The following is a 22,903-nucleotide window of genomic DNA, read 5'->3' on the forward strand; positions in this document are numbered from 1 at the left end:
AATCTTAAAGCAATTGTATGTGCCCTCATATAAACCCGTTTAAAATTTTTAAAACTGCTATCCCCCAGCTAAGAGTTCTAAATTATAGGTGAAAATGTTTTATTTCAAAGAGACAACAGTACTCCAAAGGACAACAAGATTGTTGACAAATGTATGTTGTTGGATGACATTTTTACACCATCAAAAGAAAAAGGCTGGGTGGAAAGCCATACCTCTGCTGCTTGCTGGAACTCACATCTTTAAGATTTTAAATTCTGGGGTTAAATCAAACAGCGTATAAGATACATATAAATAATACTTAATAGCAAGAATTAAATATACCAATGAATCGGCATATAGTGTGTATTTCAATGTAGTCTGCCGATATATTTTGTCCTACATGGCAAGAACCGGACTATTTTTTAGATGTCTGCAGGGGAACAAACAGATCAAATTGCACTGAACATGCTAAAAAAAAAACTTGGCGAGTTTTGAACTGCCAGCATGATTACACTACACACAATATATGAGTGGCAGTATACACTGATTTCAAATTACATAAAAATTTCAATTTTAGATATGGACAATTTTTTATATTCACAATAGATATAAATTGTCAATTTCAACTCGCTGGAACAGTTGAAGGAGAAGATGCAAACATTTAAAACATTTTTACAAGTTCTGCATTTACTTCATATCTTATTGATCTGTTTTGTATCTTATTTTGAAAGTAGAAAATAATCTCTGCAATCTAAAATATTATAATTTAACATCATATAAATAATCCTTATAGCATTTTTGATAACTTAAAATCGATGCTAATTAATGTTTATTAAAACATCAGTATTAATAATAGTACAGTTTTCAATAAAAAAATTTTTTCACAAAATTCTTCTTTCAACACTCGATTGCAACAAAACTTTTCTTGTCGCATATTTGCAAATCATTTTATCCCGACTTTGTTTTACTTATAACACATTATACCAGTGGGCTGATTGATATGATAATATCTGATATGTAAAAGATAATATGAGAAAAAAAATTAAGATATTTTCATTTCCAGTACGCATGGATGGCAGCAACACTTGCATAATTGAATTTATCAATATTCAACAATTCTCATTAAGAGATTCTTTATATTATATATAGTAAATATATAACATATAATATTATTATTTATCTTTTATTATTTAATCCTCAAGATTATTAAATACAATTATTATTGATAAAATGAAGTCTTTTTTTCCGTTTGAATGAACAAAAATATTATCGTTGGAGGAATATAAAAAAAGAATGCCTCTTGACATTTTATTTTTAAATATTACATTAAGTTTTCTATTACAAAAAACAGAGAAAAATAATTTTTTCAGGTGGCAATATACTACGAGAAAAGTAAAATAAAGCAAAAAAGCTGTAATGTGATCCCACATAATGTAAAAAAATAAAATAAACAAGAGGTGAATGTAAAATATCCATTATAAACTCCAGTTACCACAAACAAAACAATAAAAAAGCAAAGTGGATCAGATATTTACAGATGTTTGCTTAAAACTCAAAACCGCTAGGCTATTAACCAAAAGGAATATCTCTAATGTAAAGACCACTGGAAAATTTCTCTCCTTAAGGTTGGCGAACCTGTGTTGTTCATCGCCACGCTAGTAATGTACACAATGCATTGTTGTACCTTTGATTATGTGCGAGCTATTACGTTATAAAATGAATAGGAAAATCGATATTGCCACTGACTGTGAAATACGTGGTCGTACGTTTTTAAAATAAAAAATATTTATAGTTTACAGAGTATATATTTTTACAATGAAACGGTCCTTACTTTAGATGTAACCTCTCGTAATTGTTATTATTTCTTGAAATTTGTGGTTGGATTTGGACAGAAATTTGTTCAGATATTGCATTATTAGCCAAATAGTGCAGGTTAAATATAGATCATATTTTACAACTTGATTTTATTGTATTTTTATATTTTGAATCGAAGACTAAGATGTATAATAATACCTGTGAATGAAATTTAAAAATAGTAAATTCTATTTTTCCGGACCCTATATACGGTTCTTAAGATATCAACCTTTTAACAAAAAAAAAAAGTTAACACTACTCTTATTTTCTCACCCAGACCATGTTCATTGATATTCACAGCAGTGCTATTTACATGTACAGTATGTACAGTTAAATCTGTAAATAACTTAAAGTACCATTAACTACTCATAGTAGTACTGCTATTTCTTAACTTTAAATATTTACTAATTATCCTCTTTCTCTCTTGATTGATAACTTATTTTTTACATCTCCTAACACAGGATGTGTTAAAAAAAAAAGAGAAAATTAAACCTGTTTCTCCCACTAGTAGATTTTTTTTTTTTTTTAAATTAATTCACTTCAGGTGCATTTTAGCAAAAGATTCAACCGATGATAATATCATAAAAAATAATTAAAACTATAACACTTTCATTGCAGCTGACATGACATAATAAATTAGAATATTCTAACAAATCAAATATGGTGTCAAATCAAGGGAATTTTGATTAATAAGTCTTTTATGTAGGAAGTTTCATCATAAGACTAAAGTTAAATGTACGATTTAAGAAAGTGAACGATGACACTTTTTGGCAAGAACTGAATTTTGAATGCGTGAAAAAACCTTAAAGAAGTGTCCATAATCAATTATAATTGGTGAAGCTTACTAAAGACAAGCGTCTAGTCCACTATAAAAGTGAAGACGGTCAGGATTCAAAATAAGCATGAAGTCCCTAATTTTAATCTATAGGCAAAATTCTAATATTATCGACTTTTATGATTTATGTACGAAAGGAAAGAAAAATATGATTTTTAAAAAAATAAATTTTAAGAATAGTCATTAAAAATAGCATACGTTTAGTACAATAAACATTTTTTAATACAAATACTGTTAATTATACATTAACAGAAGCTACTAATTATTATACATTAGCTGCCAATTATACACTATTTAATATGTAAAGGAAGAATTTATGAAATACGAGTATATTCAAAATCGGGCCGTTGTAACATCTAATTAATTTTACTAAAGCAATATAAAATCATGCATAATAATAATTCCGATTCAGTCTGGTCTACTTATAAACTTCTAATCTTAGATTATGAGTGAGAAGGATCTTTCAGCAAAAAACTCATAGCGTATTGATTATCATACGTTATTGTCTGATAATGTAAAATATTAATCGCTTAATATGTAGCTTTAGCAGAGCTTAGAGTACGATTTCATAAATGAAATCACTGTAATGTTGAAATTTGTTTCCTATACAGCAAAAAGAAACAAACCAAAATCACAAAAAAGAAGTACTATTCTCTTTACAAGTTATGGCGCCATGAACTGACAAACAATTTTGACAACCCGTTCGACTTGCATTATTGTAACATTCTTATCATTTGGTAAAAATAATGAATGAATGAGCAATGGAAAGAGTCAATGTCAAAAGTATTGATAAATAGTGGCATCAGTAAAATTCATTAATGTAGAAAAAGAAACTGCTCATGGCACGACTAGATATAAATCTACAGAAAAAGTCTAACACTTCTATCGCTGTAAATACCATTTTGAACTATCATAGACTGCAATAATCATTAATCTGTGGCTTATATATTTTCAGTTTTTAAGATATTCTATAGCTACAAGTGATGGTTCTATTTCACACGCATATGCTGTTCTTCAATTTTTTCAGTTTCAGAAACAATAGCAATATGTTTCACGTTAATGACTGATAAATAACAATTGCAATCATCGACTGCTGTTTGATGTTCAATCTTTACACGCTAAGTGTGAACTGTTTATGGTTTAAAATAGTGAAAATTAAGATATCCGATGATGAACTGTAAGTTTCACTTTCCATTTCAGTGAATTTACATTAATAATTCTTTGATGATTATAATGAATATCCTACTATGTATAGAACGGAGAAATCAAGCGACTTTCAGAAAACAAAATCCGATATTAGGACTGAAAAATATTTCTTCAAGTAATTACTTGAAGAAAATTTTATCAAGTAATAAAATAACATTCTGTAATTAACTACAATAATCCATTAAAAAGAAAGAATCTGATACAATAAAACAAAATGCGGCTACTGTTTAGGATCAGACTTTGTAACTTTTCTCCAAAATAACGACTTTAACAAAAGTTGAATTAAGCCTACATGAGGTGCATCTGGATATACCCAGAACATATAGCAGAAATTTGTCCAGTGAACTGAATATAAACAAACTTCACATCTTCATTTATCATTAAATCAAACCTCACTACATCACATCTATAGTTATAACTAGGGACCTAGAACTATCACAGGTGACCCCTTGACAAACAATCATGAAAGGTCTTTTAAGCAATACTCCACCTGCTGAACCAAGCAACATCAGAGTTCAGAGAAGGCAGCATTCAGATATGGTGGGCTGCCACTTAGACGATAACTTGCGATCAGAAGCATTGGAATGCCCCAAAACTATACACACAAACAAGAAAAATACAAAGTCCAAAATCAAACTGAAGCAAATCACCTACATTTCCACACAAAATGTAAATTCGCTCGTGCAGACTGGTAAACTAAAAACAGTAGCTGGCCTAATAGACTAACAAAAAATTCAAATCATAGATGTGTAGGAAACACTGACCAGAACGCCATGAAACCTCAAGGATATAGGCTCTACCTTTGTAGAGCCTATATCCTTGAGGTTCCATATCTATTTTCTGTTTAGCCTCTGGAACCACCATAAGGTATTACTTCAGAGGATGAAACAAATGAACGTAAATGAAGTGTAGTCTTGTACAGTCTCAGGTTGACCATTCCCGAGACAAAGAAATACTGTTCTAGGAATACAAAGGTATACTGGGAAGAGTGATGAAAAATGTCCTACAGTTTGGAACAGGCTTTTGTGGTTAGCCTCAAAATAATAAACTCCATACAAGAATTCAAGTCACAGTCCTTGAGAATCTCAACACTCACCCTAAAAACATTTAATAAAATAAATGCTCATACACCCGTTAATAATAAAATTAACTCTCCAAAAGATTGTAAAGAAACAGGAAAGTTCTGGGATCTACTCAGCCTGAACATAAATAACGTCCCCAAAAACAATGTTAAACAATTAATCAGAGACTTCAATGCTCAACTAGGTAGGGAAAGAAGATACCGTGACATCTCGGAAAATGGCAAGCCCAAAAGAACTTGAAACATCCAGACTACATCAAACGATAATGGCAGTTAGACCACGTCTTCATACAGATGCATCTTATGCTGACCGAATTAAGATATTTAAAAATGAGGTGGTTGTTCCTAGACTGTGGAAATACTCTCCATAAGGAGAACAAGTAACAACATGGGATCAGGGTCAAGGAAGATAAGGGCACTACTGGTGCTCTTAAAAGAATAATAGCAACTTCTATTAAGGGTGGGAACATCACCACTAAGGTGAAAAATGCCTTTCTTCGAATATAAAACCTGGAAAATGATATACAAATGGATGAGATCCTTCAAGGGCTGGAAGCAGGTAATACCAGAAGATCTAAAATTGACAAGTCAGGCCGGGCTATGAGGAGACTGGTATGGCTACATGTCGATTACTGGCACACCTCTTGTTGTATCCGTAGCACAGAAGGGCCAGGTCAAAATCAGATTGATATCCTGCAGGATGGATGCTGTGGAACTCCCTCAGCAATGCTACAGGTGCTCTTCGAATTAGAACATGTGGTGTGGGACTGCAAGGGCGGTTCTGTGTTTTAACTGTGGGAGAGTTGGACACTGAGCAGCAGTGCTCAGAAATGTTTCACCTGTTAACACTGAGGGGCATTGGACTGGGAGTGACAAATGCCCCAAGGCAGCAAGAAAGGAAAATAATAGAGAATTGGGGGAGCACTGGACAACCCTTGACATCCTAATGAGAATTATACAGTTAAATGCAAACCACTCTGTACTGGTACAGGACATGCTTGTCAAGTATGTGACAGAGACGGGTGTGGATATTGCACTCATCTCTGAGCCTTATACACCCTCATCACACTCACGCTGGATTGTGTCTGAGGATGGTCGTGCGTGTCTCACCCTATGCAGGATGTTCTTCAGGGTATTGGCTTTGTGAGGATGAGGGTTCCCAGTGTTCTACTACTCGTGTTACCTCTCCCCCAATGTCACTGTAGAGGCATATAAAGAGATTCTGACCACCATATTGAGGGACGTACAAGCACGTTGGCTGGACCTGCTGGCTGGCGACTTTAATGCCTGGTCAACAGATTGGGGATCAATCAGGACAAATGAGTGAAGTGCTGTGCTGATGGATATGGTCGCAGAATTGGACTTGGTTGTGCTCAATGCTGGGGGAGAGTACACCTTCTGAAGGTCCGTTGGGGATATCACTTTTGCCTCACCTGAGGTCGCCACTCGGATTACTGACTGAAGAGTATGGGACGGCTATATGGCCAGTGAACATATCAGGCTGTCCTGATAATGATTGCTGGCAACGGATCTGTTGAAACTGGCACACCCACATTTATGGGCTGGAGTACAAGGGACGCAGCTCGATTTTTGTTGAGAGGCTCGATTTACAAGAAGTATGTGGAGATAGCACTGCGGAAGAGAAGGCTTCTTGCTTGCAGGATCCCTTGAAGATGCCTGTTCTGTTCTTCCTCGTAAGTAAATCAGATAGGGACGCCCTCCTATGTATTGGTGGATAAAAGACATAGCACATAAGAGAAGCGAGTGTCACAGGTTCGGAGGCGCATAACCAGGACATACCTGCAGTCTGTGAGGTCATGCACATGAAGCGGTACAAGGTCTACAGGAAAGGGCTAGCTAAGCTTATCGCTCAGTCAAAAAGATGCTGGAGTCAGCTAATACAGGAGATCGAATCTGACTTGTGGGATTAGAAAAAATATGCGGTATTAGTAAAAAGTGCAATAAGACCTAGAGCATCACCTATGACGTGCACACTTGAGATCTTGAATATTGTGGATGAGCTCTTCCCCTGCGAGAATGAAATGCTGCCTGATGATGAGGAGTTTCTGAGGCTCCTCTGCTGTTTACTAGTGAGAAGCTGTAGGCAGCGATTGCATGCACACAAGTCTGCCAAGGCACCTGGTCCAAATGTGCTGCTGAATATGGTGATTAAGGTAGCAACTCGGACTGCACCAAAATTTTTCTTGGATGCATATAATTCTTGTCTAAAGGAAGGGGTCTTTCTGAGCAGATGGAAGTGCCAGAAGCTGGTATTGGTTCCTAAACCAGGGAAGGATCCAGCACTTCTCTCCTCTTACCAATCGCTGGCCATGATAGACGCACTGGCAAAGGTGGTGGAGAGAATATTTCTGGTAAGGATTACTGGAGTGTTGGAGGAGCAGGGCGGGCTTTCTCCGAACCAAATTGGTTTTCGCAGGAGTAGGTCCACCCTTGACACAGAGGCTGGCCATCTGTGAAGTGGCTAGAAGAGTCTTGAGAGGAGGTGGTGGCAAGATCTGCATCCTTGCCACCTTGGATGTCAGAAATGCCTTTAATTCCATTCTGAACACGGCAATACTGTGATCTTTGGAGGATTTGGGGGTTCCCAGTTATTTGTGCTAGATGGTAAAATCGTATCTCTCTGGTTGTAGGCTGTTATGCGAGATGCAGGATGGGAAAGTAGAAAGGAATCTGGATAAAGAGGTGTCACAGAGGTCAGTCCGTGGACCGACACTCTGGACTACAGCATATAATGGTGTGTTTCATGTTGCTCTCCCACAAGCAGTGACTTTATTTGGTTATGCTGATGATCTCGCATTGGTTGTTGAAGCGACACGCAGCAGGATGTCACTGTCAAAATACGTACATCTTATACTAGTATCAAATTGTGGATAGCCAGGGCTGGATTAACCTTGGCTCCGGAAAAAACAGTGTTGGTTGTCATCTCTGCTGCCAAAAGGAGGCCAACATTGAGAGTGATGCTAGATTGTAAAAATAGTCTCCCAACCAGCAATAAAACATCTGGGTGTATGGGTAGACTCCAGAATTAGGTTTGGAGCCTATGCACTCCAGGCCTGTGAGGAGGCTGATCACCTGCCTTCTGAACACAGGAGAGCTCATACAGCAGAGGAGGAGGCTGCTGACTGGAGTGGTGCACTTAACACTGTTGTCTGGTGCTCAGCTGTACTTAAATATGTAAAATACAGCGAGAAAATGTAATCTGTTAATATGAAGTGCTGCCTTTGGATAGCATCGGCCTACGAATGATATCACGAGAGGCGGCAGAGGTTTTAGCGGGTCTCCCACCTATAGATTTGGTAATTATGCAGCGTTGTAGGCTAAGGAAACTGGGCCCACTCCCTGCAGAAGAAAAGGCGTGACAGACTAAAGAAATATATGAGATGATGCAAATATGGTAGGAACAGTGGAACCAGGCCACAAAGGGTCAATGGATCCACCAGCTTATAAGTGATATCAAGGGGTGGTGCCGAAGGGACCATGGCTCACTGGACTATGAACTAACACAATTCCTGGTGAGTCATGGATTTAGATCCTACCTGTTTAGATTTGGGCTTGACCATGCTCACACTTGCTCAGAGTGTGAGGAGGAAGAGTAGGAGATCCCCTTCATACTTTGTTTGTGTATCCCTGATTCTTTGATAAGCATATCTAGATAGATGCTGGGCAAACTGAGTCATGACCATGTGTTCTGCTCTCTGCCCTGAAGAAACCCAACAGATTCTTACACAGAATGAGGCACAATGGAAGGCGGTGGAGGACTACATCAGAATAGTTACGAGAAAAGTTCATGTGTATGAAGAGGCCTGCATCAGAGCATATGGGGGTTGTCTGGGTGTGAAGAGGCTTGAATACTAGATGGTGGATACCGGTGTTCTTTGGTGGTTGGGTTTTAATTAACCACACATTTCAGGAATGGTCGAACTGAGAATGTACAAGACTACACTTCATTTACACTCATACATAACATCCTCATTCATCCTCTGAAGAATTATTTAAACGGTAGTTACCGGAGGCTAAACAGGAAAAAAGAGAGGGGGTGTGAAGAGGCCAGTGGCACTCTGCCCATGCGTTTAATGGTGACCCTAGATAGTATGAGGTATGTATCTGCTTTGCCTGATGTGAAGTGGATGATTAGTTGTGATGTAAGGTGTAGTGTGTCGTTTTAATCTTTATGTATGTTTATTTTACTTTGATGTTCTTGTAATATGATGCTTTATGTTTCTTTTGATGTACCATACGTTGCTTATTTTACTGATTTCTTGTGAGCTTGAGGTTTTGCGATGGATTGTGATGTTTCTTATGTTTAATTTTAAGAAGACAAAGATGTCTTCTTTGTGGAATGATGTATGTTATTATTCTTGTGTTTCTTGTTATTTGTTTGTGTGGGTACTAGTATGTTGTATTTTGTGTGAATGATATATTTGACGTACATATGATGTGGATTAATCTGTACTGTGGTGTCTCAATGTGTAAGAAGGCATATCCCCCCCCCCCCCATCATGATGAACTGCTTCTTTAAGCGATTCCAAGAAATTGGTAGCCAAGGGTGAGTAGCTAGGGGTCAGTAGTGTGCAGGTAAATATATGCAAACAACATCTTGCGGTACCTGTTAGCAAGCCCAACACTGCTAAGGCATTTATAAATGGGATTCCTCTACCTCTATAACAAAAAAAAACCACGTCTACAACGTAAAAGTCCTCTGAGGAGTAGACACAGGCTCAGATCTCTATGTAGTCAAAATTTAAAGTCAAAAGTTAAATTTACTCCCCAAAAAAAGTGACAAAACCAAACCCTTAAAACTCAAAGAAGAATGGACCCTATCCAACTAATCAAGAATGAAAATTACCAAAAAGCAATAGAAAAAATAACAATTGTGGATAAACTTGAAGATCTAGACAACAATCTTAAATTGCAGAAGAATTAGCCCCAATAAAATCCCGTAAAAAACAACAATAGTGAGTGGAACAGCAAATGTGATGAAAAAGTGGAGAAAAGACATCAAGCGTGGCTCTTTCACCAATCCCAAAAAGTAGAAACATCCTTCCAAAATCTAGTAAACAAAGAAAAGATTCCACTCAAACCCTAAGGAGAATAAAAAGAAAACACCATAAAGACACACTGAAGTCAACAGAGGAATTAAAAAAAAAACCACAGTTGAGAGACTACTACAAAATCTTAAAAAAAATCAGCTTCAAAAATACAAACCCCCCCGCTTAACCCTAGTAATAATGAATGAAAACAGTAAACTAGCCCACAAAAATATAGACAACACAGAAATCCTAGCTTCATATTTCAAAAAACTTCTAAATTGCGAAGAACCAACATAACTCCTTAACTTCAACTCCCAGCACCCCAGTAACAACAACACCATGAGAAAAAATGAACCCTACCACAATAAAAGAAGTCTACCAAACACTGGGCAAGATGACGAATTGCAAAGCAGTAGATCAGATTTTTGTAGAGATCTAAAAACATGCAGGAAATCAGCAAAAACTGCTCATCAACATCTGGGTCACAGAATTACCAGAACACAGGACGACAGTCCTTATCCATCTAATACACAAAAAAGGGGACAAAAAAAGACTAACAATTACGGGGTAATCTCACTCTTAAACACAACATAAAGAATTCTTTCAAGAATCATCTTCAACAAGATCGGTTTACAACTTGAGAAAGAACTAGGAGAATACCAGGGATGCTTCAGACCTTGGAGGAGCTATCCAGACCAGATCATGAGTCTCAAGCTAATAATGGACTACAACAGGAAAAGAAACAGACATGTTAATAACACTTGTAGATTTTAAGAAAGCTTATGAATGCATCCACAGAGAATCCCTAATAATAATTCTAAGACACCTGACTACATACCAAATTAATAAACATGAAAAAACTGACCCTCACAAACACTAATTCAAAGGTAAAATTCAGAGGGAGCTCTTGGGACCATTTAAGATCTAAACAGGACTGCGCCAAGGCGACAGGCTCTCACTACTATTATTCATCTATGCTCTAGAAAAGGTAATGAAGGAATGGCTCACAAAATGCTCCCCAAATGTAAAAATAAGCTGGAAAATCAAAACAAACTCTCTTGGTTTCGTCAATGACTTGGGACTGCTAGCAAACAACATCAATGAAGCTAAATCACAGATATTAAAACTTCAAAACATTGCAAATAAAATTGGCCTCAAAATATCATTTGAAAAGACATAAATTATGGCCCAAAAACCAACACAATGGTTAAGAAGTAATGGTAAAAGAAGTAAACATAAACAGTAATAAAATCAAAATATAACCCAATTTAAATACCTTGGAGAAATAATAACAAACAACCTAAATGGAAAACCCTGGATGCAAATAAGAAGAAACAAACTAGCTAAAGCTCAAAAATTAACCTGGTACACTTACAATAAAAAATGCCTATCGATAAAGGTAAAAATAATACACAACACAGTTATAAAACTGGAAGCCACTTATGCAACAGAAACACTCTTCCACCAGAAAAAACAAAGACAGATAGTCTCCAGAAAATTGGAAGAACCTGCATCAATAAAAAATATCAGAAAGACAGGCAGTGGTCCAATGAAGTGTACAAAGAGTTAGAACCCATCATTGATACTGTGATTTTTTAGACATATCATGAGGATGCAAGATTGAAAAATTCTGAAATAGCTAGTACCGTGCAATCTCAACTTGATAAACACCAAGACAGGATGTCATGAATCAGAGGATCTAAAAGAAAATTGGCCTTACACCAGAAGACACAACAGGTAAGATAAAATTAAACAAGAAGATCAAGAATAAAAACACTCGCTTCACACTCACAAAACGAACATTTTCAACACTAGAAAGGGCATGAAGATTGGAACGAATGAAAAAGTACTCGAAGGACCGCCGCAAGGCCCAAATAGTCCATTCGAAGAGACTTGGATAATGGCCTGACTAAAGTCAGTAACTATGCAGTCATAAAAGATAATAATAATAATAATAATAATAATAATAAACAAAATGCACTCTTCAATAATTTAAGGAGGTTTTTTTTATAGATAAATTAATTAATGTTTTAATTTTATTTATTAACTAATATTTTTTCTTTATTATTTTTTAATGAAAATTAATCTACTTAAATCAATAAAGATGTTTTAATTGTAATATTCAGATTCTTTCTTCCAAATTTTCTCGGGTTAATTGCCACTGCTTCTGTCCAAAAACCTTCTTTAATCAGTTATTCATCCTCTACTGTAATTCATCACAGACTATACAGTCCCTTTGAGTATTTGTCTATTCCTTGGTCTGTTACTCTCATTTTTTTGGTAATTGCTCAAACCAAAATTCTATTTCAAAAGGTAAAATGGTCCAAACTACTTTACTTTCATCTTTCCATTTCTCCCAAAGAGAATCTATATTTACAATTGTTTTCTTGAAGGTCACTTTTTTATCCCGCCTCTTAAATGTCCCCAAAATAAGCCTTCTTAAAAAAAATTCATTTTAGCTGTTGTACCTGATTCAATTTTTCTTCCATTTGTGTATTTTTCTGCTGCGTAGGTTAACAAAAGGAAAAAATAAGTATTACCTCTTCTCACCTTGAAGTCTAATTTTCTCAAATTCTGGAAGAAACTTATATTCACTCCTTTTGTTATTGTCCAAACTCTGAGCAAAATTCTATTAACAACTCTTTGCCTAATCATTTTTTTTTACTTAGGATGTCCTAGTTTTCCCCCATATCTATCTACCTAGCCCCCGTTACCTTATTATTCTCCTATCTTAATACATCCCAAAACTGGTGGAACAAAGAGTTCCATCAACTTTGTACACACTCTACCTCCTTTCAATCCCCTCCATATCACTAAATAATCTGCAAGAACACATCACAGTGTTTATGTTTAAAAATCATACACATCTTATAAAAATATATATTCTAAAGATGAATAAATTTTTATAGCACATCTTTCAACTAATTTCCATATATTAATTTAGAATAAAATAAAAAACAAAACACATACCTTTATAATTATAGTTCCTGTAATTTGATGTTTTTACTCATTTTTGGTGGTACTACCATAATTAGAAAAATAATTTTAAAATCAACATAAAAAATTTCTCTTGAGCCGAATAAATAACCATTTTTAATTTAAAAGACAATTTTCTTTTATTTTTACATTTTTTATGTTTGTTTTAAAATTATGTCTCTAAAGATGGTGGATTTAAGGTGTTATGGTATCATGTCAAATTTCAGCGACTTCACAAAAATATGTTTTCTTTTTTTATTTATAACTTATTTTATACAGCTTAAGCTGTATAATTTTTAATTTTTTTTTTTTTAATTATCTATACAATGTATTACCTGAGAATCCTCTTCTCATTACTTTCCAGGATAATTGAGATTACACTGAATATCATTTAATAATGATACAAGACAACACAACATATCATTTTTAAATTTACCGGTAAGTTTCAATTTAAAGAAGTTACTGCCAATCCTTAAATTACACGATTATAGAATTATGGAAGGACACCCATAAGAGTTTTATCATCTTCTTCCACAGTTCTTACCTTTCTATACTATACCTCTGTTTTCTTCTTCCTTAGTTACCACAGGAAGAACAATAGAGAATTATAGGAAGAATAAATACAATTATACTTAAATACGTTTTTGGCTTTTAAAAATAATTTAAGACAACATTTCACTAAAATTTCAGTTCTACCATCTACTTAAACAAACAAATAAAACATAACCCTTAATTTATTATCTTTTCAAATAATATCAGAAATTATCACATTTTACACAGTGGCACGTAATCCATGACGACTACTATTACCACTGCGTTGCCAACCCACCGATCACTGACCTCAATCGTTTTTAATTGTCGCACTCAAATCACTGAAATATGAATGCGCCATCGCTTCATCAGCAGCCATTCGTTGTGATGGATTACACACAAGTAGATTTTGTAATAAATCTCGACCTTTTGTGTTAAGCTTTGGAACAACCTGTATATAGTAATAATAATCACAATTAAATTTAAAACAGTAAATTTATTTTACTGAAATTAATGTTTTTAAGATTCATATTATTCTTCTGTACTGTTAATTTAAATAAACCACCTAGTACAGAATACTGAGATAAGACATATCTTACCTTAATTTTTCAAAGTACTTTTGCGGGATCCCACATCCTCAGTTGTGATTTAAATAATTCTGTTACTGCATACTAAAATCTTTAAAATAAAAATACTAAAATAATGAAAATTGCATATAAATTTGCATGAGTGCTGCTATCTGTTGCAGTTTTTATAAGAAATTCTTCCTCAAACACTGTCTAATATGTAATAAAAAATTAATGAAATTTCAATTTGATAAACCTATATTTCAATTTGATTTTTTCTAATATATTTAATTTTATAACCTTCTGAAATTTATTAACATGCTGACCACTATGCCGATTAAAATAACAACTTAACCACTAAAAAGTATCAGAAAAACTAAAAAAAAAAAAAAAAGCTAATACCAATGGTCGACTTCCACGGGATCCCGCATAATCAGTCGGTACATAATTCTATAATTACATCGACAAATAACAAACATAAAAAATAAAAAATTGAAAAGATAAACCCTAATGACCACAAAATTTCTAACACAACTTCATGCTATACTGGAACGATGTAAATTTAAAACGTTATAAAACTACATTCATAACATTGTTGCCAATCACTATAACTCACTATGTCTTTAATTAAAATATCATCTTCAAAAACGATCTGTTGATTAATCATTTCACACTTTTGTTAAAATTTATAAATGTAATATTTTTCATGTATACTCATTTTTTATTGTTATTACAGATTTCCAAAATTTCTAAATTATTTTTATAGCAGTAATTCTATGCTTACATTGCAACAAATTGTCGGCCACATTAGACACACTCCTCTTTCTGTTTATTTTTTTAAAAGATCTATCAGTTTTACAGATATAAATTTTATTACATTCATTACATTTAATTTTATATATTTCTCTTGAATTCTCTTCATAATTTTTATTATTATTCCTTAAATATTTTATAATACAGTTATTCGGTTTTTTATACATTCGGCTATTCAGTAATTTTTTTTTATCAAAAACATTAGTAATTTTTCTATTATTTTATTTGTATAACTGTATTCTACAGAAAAATCATTAATAATCTCTGTGTTATCATGGATTTCGGTAGAACTTCAAAGGTAAGAGGTGACAGTCAATGAACTACATTTACAGTTCTAAACATGACCTAACCTAACAGTAAAACGAAAATTAAAAAAAAAAAATAGGCATGAAAACATTATATTTCAGTTAAATTAGATTAGTAATAAAATATACTTTCAAAAATACCTCAAATTTTGTTAGCCAACTTTCTTACTGAAATTTTCTTAAAAATTAAGATATAAGAATTTTCTTAAAATAAAATACATGTTAAATGTATGTAGTAGACAATAGATAGTAAATAATGTTTAAGCGTTCCATATAATAAGCAAAATAAAGAAAAATTTGTTACAAAACTCTTACTGGCCCAATTTTATTCAATTGTAATAAATATAAAATTTACAGAAATAATGCAATTCTTATCATTATTTGTTGTTTAAGAAATGAAATCAGGCTGGTACGAGTTTTATAACAAAATTTTATTTTTTTTTGCTTATTATATGGAACAATTAAACATTGTTTATTATTATTATTATATATCTATTGTCTATTACATACATTAAACATGTATTTTTTTTAAAGAAAATACTAAATTAATAACAGATTTTGATAATAGAAATGTAATGTCTTACCTTTTTTGATATCAGTATCATTTTGTTAAAAACAGTTTCATTTATTTACAGAAATTTTTGTTTTTTGAGCGGAAGAAATGATATCTGCAAGATTCTTACTGTACGGTTAACAATTTCATTGTAATTTTTTTGGATTTTCTTGTTACAGTTTTGTAAAACTATCACGATATTTTATTCTTTGCTTTTTATATACCTTTTCTATAATTTTACTACAGAAACCACTAAACACTACTGCTATTTGTTTTATTACATCTATTTCTTTTTTGAGTTTATTTTCTTTGTTCCTTGAATAACCTACAGCTCTAAAGATCAGGATTTTATACATAGCAATTTTTTATGACCACGGGCAATTAGAATTTACATGTACTGTAATGCTATTTGTTGTGGGTTTTCAATAAACTGAAACACAGTTAATGTTTATTTCAATTTCAATATCTAAATAATATCTCGATTTTTTTTTGTTCTTTTCCATTTCGCATGTAAATTTTAAATTATCATTTCAATTATTAAGTTTATTTTAAACTATCAAATGCTCATTATTTATAACCAGATTACATATGACCACAATATCATCCGCATATCTTATCAGTATTAGCATTTGGTGTATATTCAATACATTGTGGACTATAATAATTTAAAAATATTGTATAAAAATCTTAAAACATAATTGCAGAAATAGGTGAACTCATAGGTAAACCTTTTGTTCATGAATAACATTTTTTTTCTTTTTATTACTATTTTGTTTTTGTTATTTTTTTATGTAATTATAGAATTACGTAGTCTGATAACGTGGGATTCTGTGAAAGTTGATGGTATTATTTTTTTTTTTAGGTTGTTCTATTACTTAGCTTAGGACCACTCATGTTTGATTATGTAAGAAGTTTAATTGAATATAAAAAAAACATAATATCTAAAAAAGATTCATGAAACCAAAATAAAAAATAAAAATAAAGTAATTATGATGCAGAATTTTTAATTGGCATTTTTAATTTATAAATTTGGCAGTAAGTTGTGGTTTATTAAATTTAATTTTTCAACTTCTGTTTTAATTTCTAATAATCCTAAATTAGTATTTAATTAATATTTTTATTTTATTTAATAGAATTTAAAATATAATTTAACACTACAAAGGAATAATATGAATCTCAACGATTAATTTTCTGTAAAATAATTATGAATGTTAACTAAGTAAAAACATTTTTTACTTTTATAAACTGCGTATTATAATATAATACATTTAATAAATCGTGCCTGAAAATTAAAATTAATTTCTAAATAAGCAATCATAAAAGTAAATAATTTCCAGTACAATAAAGCCATGATAACAACAAAATGATTTGCAGAACATTTCCGAATAAAGCAAGAGATTAAACAAGGATACTAAAAGAGAAATTGTATTAAATTACAAGAAATTGAACTGAATTACATAATACACATTTAAATACTAAAAAGCTTAGGACCACTCATGTTTGATTATGAAAGAAGTTTAATTGAATATAAAAAAAACATAATATCTAAAAAAGATTCATGAAACCAAAATAAAAAATAAAAATAAAGTAATTATGATGCAGAATTTTTAATTGGAAACAATATTAATATAACAATAATAAAAAACCTAAATTAAAAACTAATTTTATACATTCTCAAGGAAATTCAGATAATAACATGAGTAATCAATTTTTCAACTTAACAAATATCAATTTTAATGATAATGAAAAATTATTCATCATTAATGAATTTAACTCAACTTAACTGAGAATAATAAAAACAGCATTGCTGTAGATTCTGAAATAAATTGCAACACACTGAATCCTCCATATAAGGAAAAATTACATATCAGCTCAATATCCACAAAATTAAAAATTAAAAATTTACTAATAAACTGTTTATCAATAAATAAATAATTTACTGATTAAGAGAAAAATTATTACAAACAACTTTTAACAGTAAAATCAGATAAAAAAAATACTGGTTATGATGAAAATTGAAAAATCTAATAACTTGATGAAACAATTCTTTGTCGATAATAAATCTAAGGAAATCAATAACATAGCAAATATTTAAAAACAACAAATAGTTTAATAAAAAAAAATTTATTAATGGTCATAATGGGATGTTTAATCTATTAATTCAGATCAATTTTTAATTATAACAATATTTTAAATTAACATTCTCAATTATGTCCCTCTGAATCGATTGTCCCTGACCACCAAAAATTCATAAATTAAATATCTTAAAGAGACCTTTAATTGATTTTAAATCTACCCCCTGTTATATTATATCCAAAATAATAGATAAAATTCTTAGGAAAAAAATGAATTTACCTAATACACTTAATATGAAAAATGGTTACGGATTAATAAATTAAATTAATTAAATAGCTTAAAAATAAATAAAGACACTAGAACGGTTAGTTATGACAACTAACGTGTATCCTAGCATACCTGTAGACCTTACCGTAAAAATAAAAAAAATAAATTAAAAAGTAACCAAGAAAATCCAAAATTTATTAAAGATATAATCACTATTATAATAAATATATATAAGAACTATTTTGAATTTAATAACAAATATTAAATATTAAAAAAAACTTTATCTATGGGATTTCCACTATCAGCAGTTATGTCAAAAATATATTTGCAAGATTTTGAGAGTAAATTGTGTATGGTACCACTCATGCCTTTACCACTCATCAATGACCTAGCAAATATTTAAAAACGACAAATAGTTTGATAAAAAAAAATTTATTAGTGGTCATAATGGGATGTTTAATCTATTAATTCAGATCAATTTTTAATTATAACAATATTTTAAATTAACATTCTCAATTATGTCCCTCTGAATCGATTGTTCCTGACCACCAAAAATTCATAAATTAAATATCTTAAAGAGACCTTTAATTGATTTTAAATCTACCCCCTGTTATGTTATATCCAAAATAATAGATAAAATTCTTAGGAAAAAAGGTAATAATAGTAAAAATAAAAAAAATAAATTAAAAAGTAACCAAGAAAATCCAAAATTTATTAAAGATATAATCACTATTATAATAAATATATATAAGAACTATTTTGAATTTAATAACAAATATTATATATAAAAAAAAAACTTTATCTATGGGATTTCCACTATCAGCAGTTATGTCAAAATATATTTGCAAGATTTTGAGAGTAAATTGTGTATGGTACCACTCATGCGCATAAAGTTTTAATACAGACAATGATGTTCTAATTATATACGGTAATAAATAACGAACATCTAATAATACTTACAAATTACATTCTTGTAATGAAAATTTAAAATTCACATTTGAAATAGATAATAACAGAAAGTTAAATTATTTAGATGTCGATATCTAAATAATAAGGACAAACATTTGTATTCGGAAAACCTACGTCTAATAATATGATTCATAAAAAAAAATCAAATCATCCTCGGTCCCATAAAATTAAAGCTACATTCCAAACACATACTTTCAAAAATGCTTTCCTGATTTTTAAATTAATTTTTGATGTAAGTAAATTATGTTTCTGACTGAAAGCTCGTTTTGACTGTGCTATTCGGCATTTTATATTGCTCCTGCTTTGTCATCTTTAGTAATTCTACTTCCCAAATAACAGAATTCTTCTACATCCATAGTATTTTCTTGTCCTATTTTTACATTCAGCAGTTCATTTATTTTATTTCTACTACATTTCATTACTTTTGATTTGCTCTTGTTTATTTCCATGCAGTAGTTCTTGCGTAGGACTTTATCCGTGCCATTCATTGTTTCTTCTAAATCTTTTTTACACTCAGCTAGAATTACTATATCATCAGCAAATCATAGCATCTTTGTTTTCTCTGATTGGGAGTCTTATTGTTTAAGACACTGGGGGGGTTGGTGTCCTCATGGCCCTAGCCTCTGCAGCTTTTCATCCCACTACACCCAGAGCTGCAGACCACTTTACACTATATACAAACACTATACAAATTAACAAGTTAATGAAATAGCTAGTGAGCTTTGTACTCAGGAAGTTTGGAGGTGAAGTGAATAATGAAAAGGCAAAGTGGAGTGGGAGAACCTACATCATTCCTTATTTTGACATTTAACCTTCTGGTAACACCAAAGAAAATAAAAGTAGGTTATCTATTTGCTCAAGTACGACTATTCATACCCAACCTACAGCGATGTTTCAAATGACATGATTATGGTCACACAACGTCTTGCTCAAAAACAGAGATATGTACTCGATGTGCTAAGGAAGGCCACAGTGACACCAACTGCCAAGAAAACAAGAAATGTGTGAACTGCAGTGGATTACATACAACTCCCTCCTCAGATTGCCCAACTTTTAAAGAAGAGACTGCAATTCTCAGAATCTGTATGGAGCAGAAACTATCCTTTCCAGCCGTACAAAGAGAGTACAGAAACTTAATCAACTCTCTTAACTTAGTTAAATCCGATATCTCTTTCACCAACATGACATCAAGGAAAATTCCTTTTAAATGCAGATAACCAACAATGCGGATTCTGCAATGAGCAGAAAAAGCTTATTCAGATGTTATCTGATCAGGTTGCTTAACTTACTGCAATTATTTCTGAGTTAACGAAGATGAATAAGAAGTCATTAGTTACAACCAGTGAAACTAACACTAGTGGGATACTCTGAAAGCTCCTGTCCTTAAGTTTTACCTTTGCAGACAGAAGTAAAGACAGCTGGTAATAAGCCACCAAATAAGCTCCCTATTAACTGAGTCCACACAACCACCTCCTCTAGGATGTCACCTGCAACTTTCCATTTTTCTAAATCTCTCCCTAAAATACCTTGTTTACTGGAGAATATAGTACAGGAGGAACTGCCCGATCCCAGGGTATAGGATTTTCTTAAAGTAAAAAATAAAAACTGGATCACCTATAACTAATTTCATCATTTATTTACCTGTATTTCTGCATCTAACTACCTTTATTTATGAGGATTATTCAGTGGAATGTTAGAGGTCTTCGGTCTTGCACTGAAGATGCTAGAGTGTTGATGCGCGTACATGAACCATTAATAATGTGTTTCCAAGAAACGCATCTATTACAACAAGATGTGGTAACACTCAGAGGCTATACATGTGAGAGATACGACTGTCTTGTAGATAATAGAGAGAGTGGTGGAGTTGCTCTATTTTCATGTGGAACGAGGTGTCGGCTACAAGGCTACAACTAGCTACCCTCATTCATGCTGCTGCTGTAAAAATCTCAGTCCGCTTTAAATTGCATATCTAAAATTTGTATCTCTCGCCAAATTCTGAGCTCAAAGCCTTCGAAATATCAAATCTCCTCATGCAAATCCCATCGCTGTTGTTAATTATAGGAGACTTCAATGCCCATCATATTTCCTGGGGCTCATCTTTCTGCTCCTTTTGAGGAAATATGATAAACAGAGTGAGATAAGACTTGGACCTCTACTGAATGATGGGTCATACACATATATATCCTCATCTTCTGGTACACTGTCAAACATAAACCTCTCCATATGCTCACCAAATTTACTCCCTCGTCTGAATTGGATGGCTTGTGATGATCCTTCACAGTAGTGGCCACTACTGTGAAGGATAGACTATAGCTTTTGATACTGACCCAAGGTGAATAAAAGACTACGGAGGTGGATGGTTGAAAAGGCAGATTGGGACAGTTACCATATAGCATTTCCATCACAGTATGACGATGGTGCACACGCCCTTGACGAACTTACCTCTTTTATGTCTGATACTTGAAAAATGCTAACAGATATATCACACAAAAATCGGGAAACCCTAAGTGCCCTTCCATTCCTTGGTGGAACACCTCCCCTGGACCCAGCAACATCCGTCTCAGTATGCTTTTACACCTTCCTAATTCGGCACTACAACACCTATTGTGTATTTACAATAGTTTATTCTCCTCACAAGTTTTTCCTTTGGTCTGGTCAGAAACCACTGTCGTACCAATACTTAAACCTGGTAAACACAAAATAAGCCTCTCAAGCTACTGCCCTATCTCTCTGATAAGCGTTTTATGCACAGTGATGAAGTGAATGGTAAACCGCAGGCTTACATGGTACTTAGAGAGACATGGCTTTCTATGCCTAGAATAATGCGATTTCCGACAAGGACATTCTTCCACTGACCATTTAGTGACACTGGAAGCAGCTATTCAAAATGTTTTCATACTCCACCAGCACCTCGTAGTTATCTTCTTTGATATCAAAAAGGCGTACGACAAGGCCTAGCAAAGTAGTATTCTTAACACCCTTAAAGAATGGGGAATCCAGAGCTGTATATCTGGATTTATCAGGGGTTTCTTAAATAACCGAAATTTCTGTGTTCGTGTTGGAGATTCCTTACCTGGTAGCATCACCTTAGAGAATGCAGTGCCTCAAGGAAGTGTTTTTTAAAAGTACCACCTTATTTTCTATAGCCATTAACAATATTACTTAATGTGTGCAGCCCCCTGTTTCATGCTCATTATTTGTTGACGACTTTGCTATATATATTACATCCCATTCAACAGCCACAGCAGAGACACGACTTCAGAACATTATATTTTGCCTTGAAACTTGGTCCAGGGTAACTTGGCTTCACCTTTCACCTGAGAAAACAAAATGTGTACTCTTTTCTAGGCTGTGGGACCCTTCCATTCTACAAGTTTTTCTCAATGAAGTTAATTACTATCTCTCCCAACATCAGGTTTTTAGGTTTATTTTTTTTATAGCCGCCTTACTTGGGTGAAACACATCAAACAATTAAAAACAAAATGTTCCAAACTGCTAGATCTGCTACGCGTTCTTAGCAACAATAATTGGGGAGCCAATAGATCATGTAATTTGCAATTTTATTATTACTTAGTTCATTCCCATTTAGATTATGGTTGTATCGCCTACTCTTTAGAGCATAATACCGCGCTGAAGATGTTAGATGCTGAACATCATGCTTTTCTCAATCTTGCTACAGGGGCTTTTAAATCAAGCCTCTATTTTTTATCTCTGGGACCACCATTAGGTATTGCTTCAGACGAGAAGAATGATTTGTAGCATGTGTGAAAATGTCATGCCTGACCGGGATTCGGACCTCTGGATGAAAGGCCAAGATGCTACCACTTGCGCCATGAAGGCT

At 32.9% G+C, this 22,903-nt stretch overlaps 1 protein-coding gene across 6 annotated transcripts in view; it reads right to left on the reverse strand.

The window, feature by feature from the left end:
- The window catches only part of Cdk5 (Cyclin-dependent kinase 5), a 94,107-nt gene that overhangs the window by 11,914 nt on the left and 59,290 nt on the right, over window positions 1-22,903 (reverse strand). For 3 of the 6 annotated variants that reach the window (XM_075381241.1, XM_075381239.1, XM_075381242.1), the window contains exon 8: window positions 13,823-13,964. The exons of 1 other annotated variant lie outside the window; for it this stretch is intronic. In XM_075381241.1, the coding sequence (XP_075237356.1) occupies window positions 13,824-13,964 (141 nt within the window). In that variant the 3' untranslated portion in view covers window position 13,823. Of the gene's footprint in view, window positions 1-1,255; window positions 13,965-15,203; window positions 15,243-22,903 lie in introns of those variants that run through there. 2 more of the 6 variants (XM_075381240.1, XM_075381244.1) reach the window with 2 other exon arrangements.

Source organism: Lycorma delicatula, chromosome 13, assembly GCF_047948215.1.
Source record: "Lycorma delicatula isolate Av1 chromosome 13, ASM4794821v1, whole genome shotgun sequence".
Lineage (NCBI taxonomy): Eukaryota > Metazoa > Arthropoda > Insecta > Hemiptera > Fulgoridae > Lycorma > Lycorma delicatula.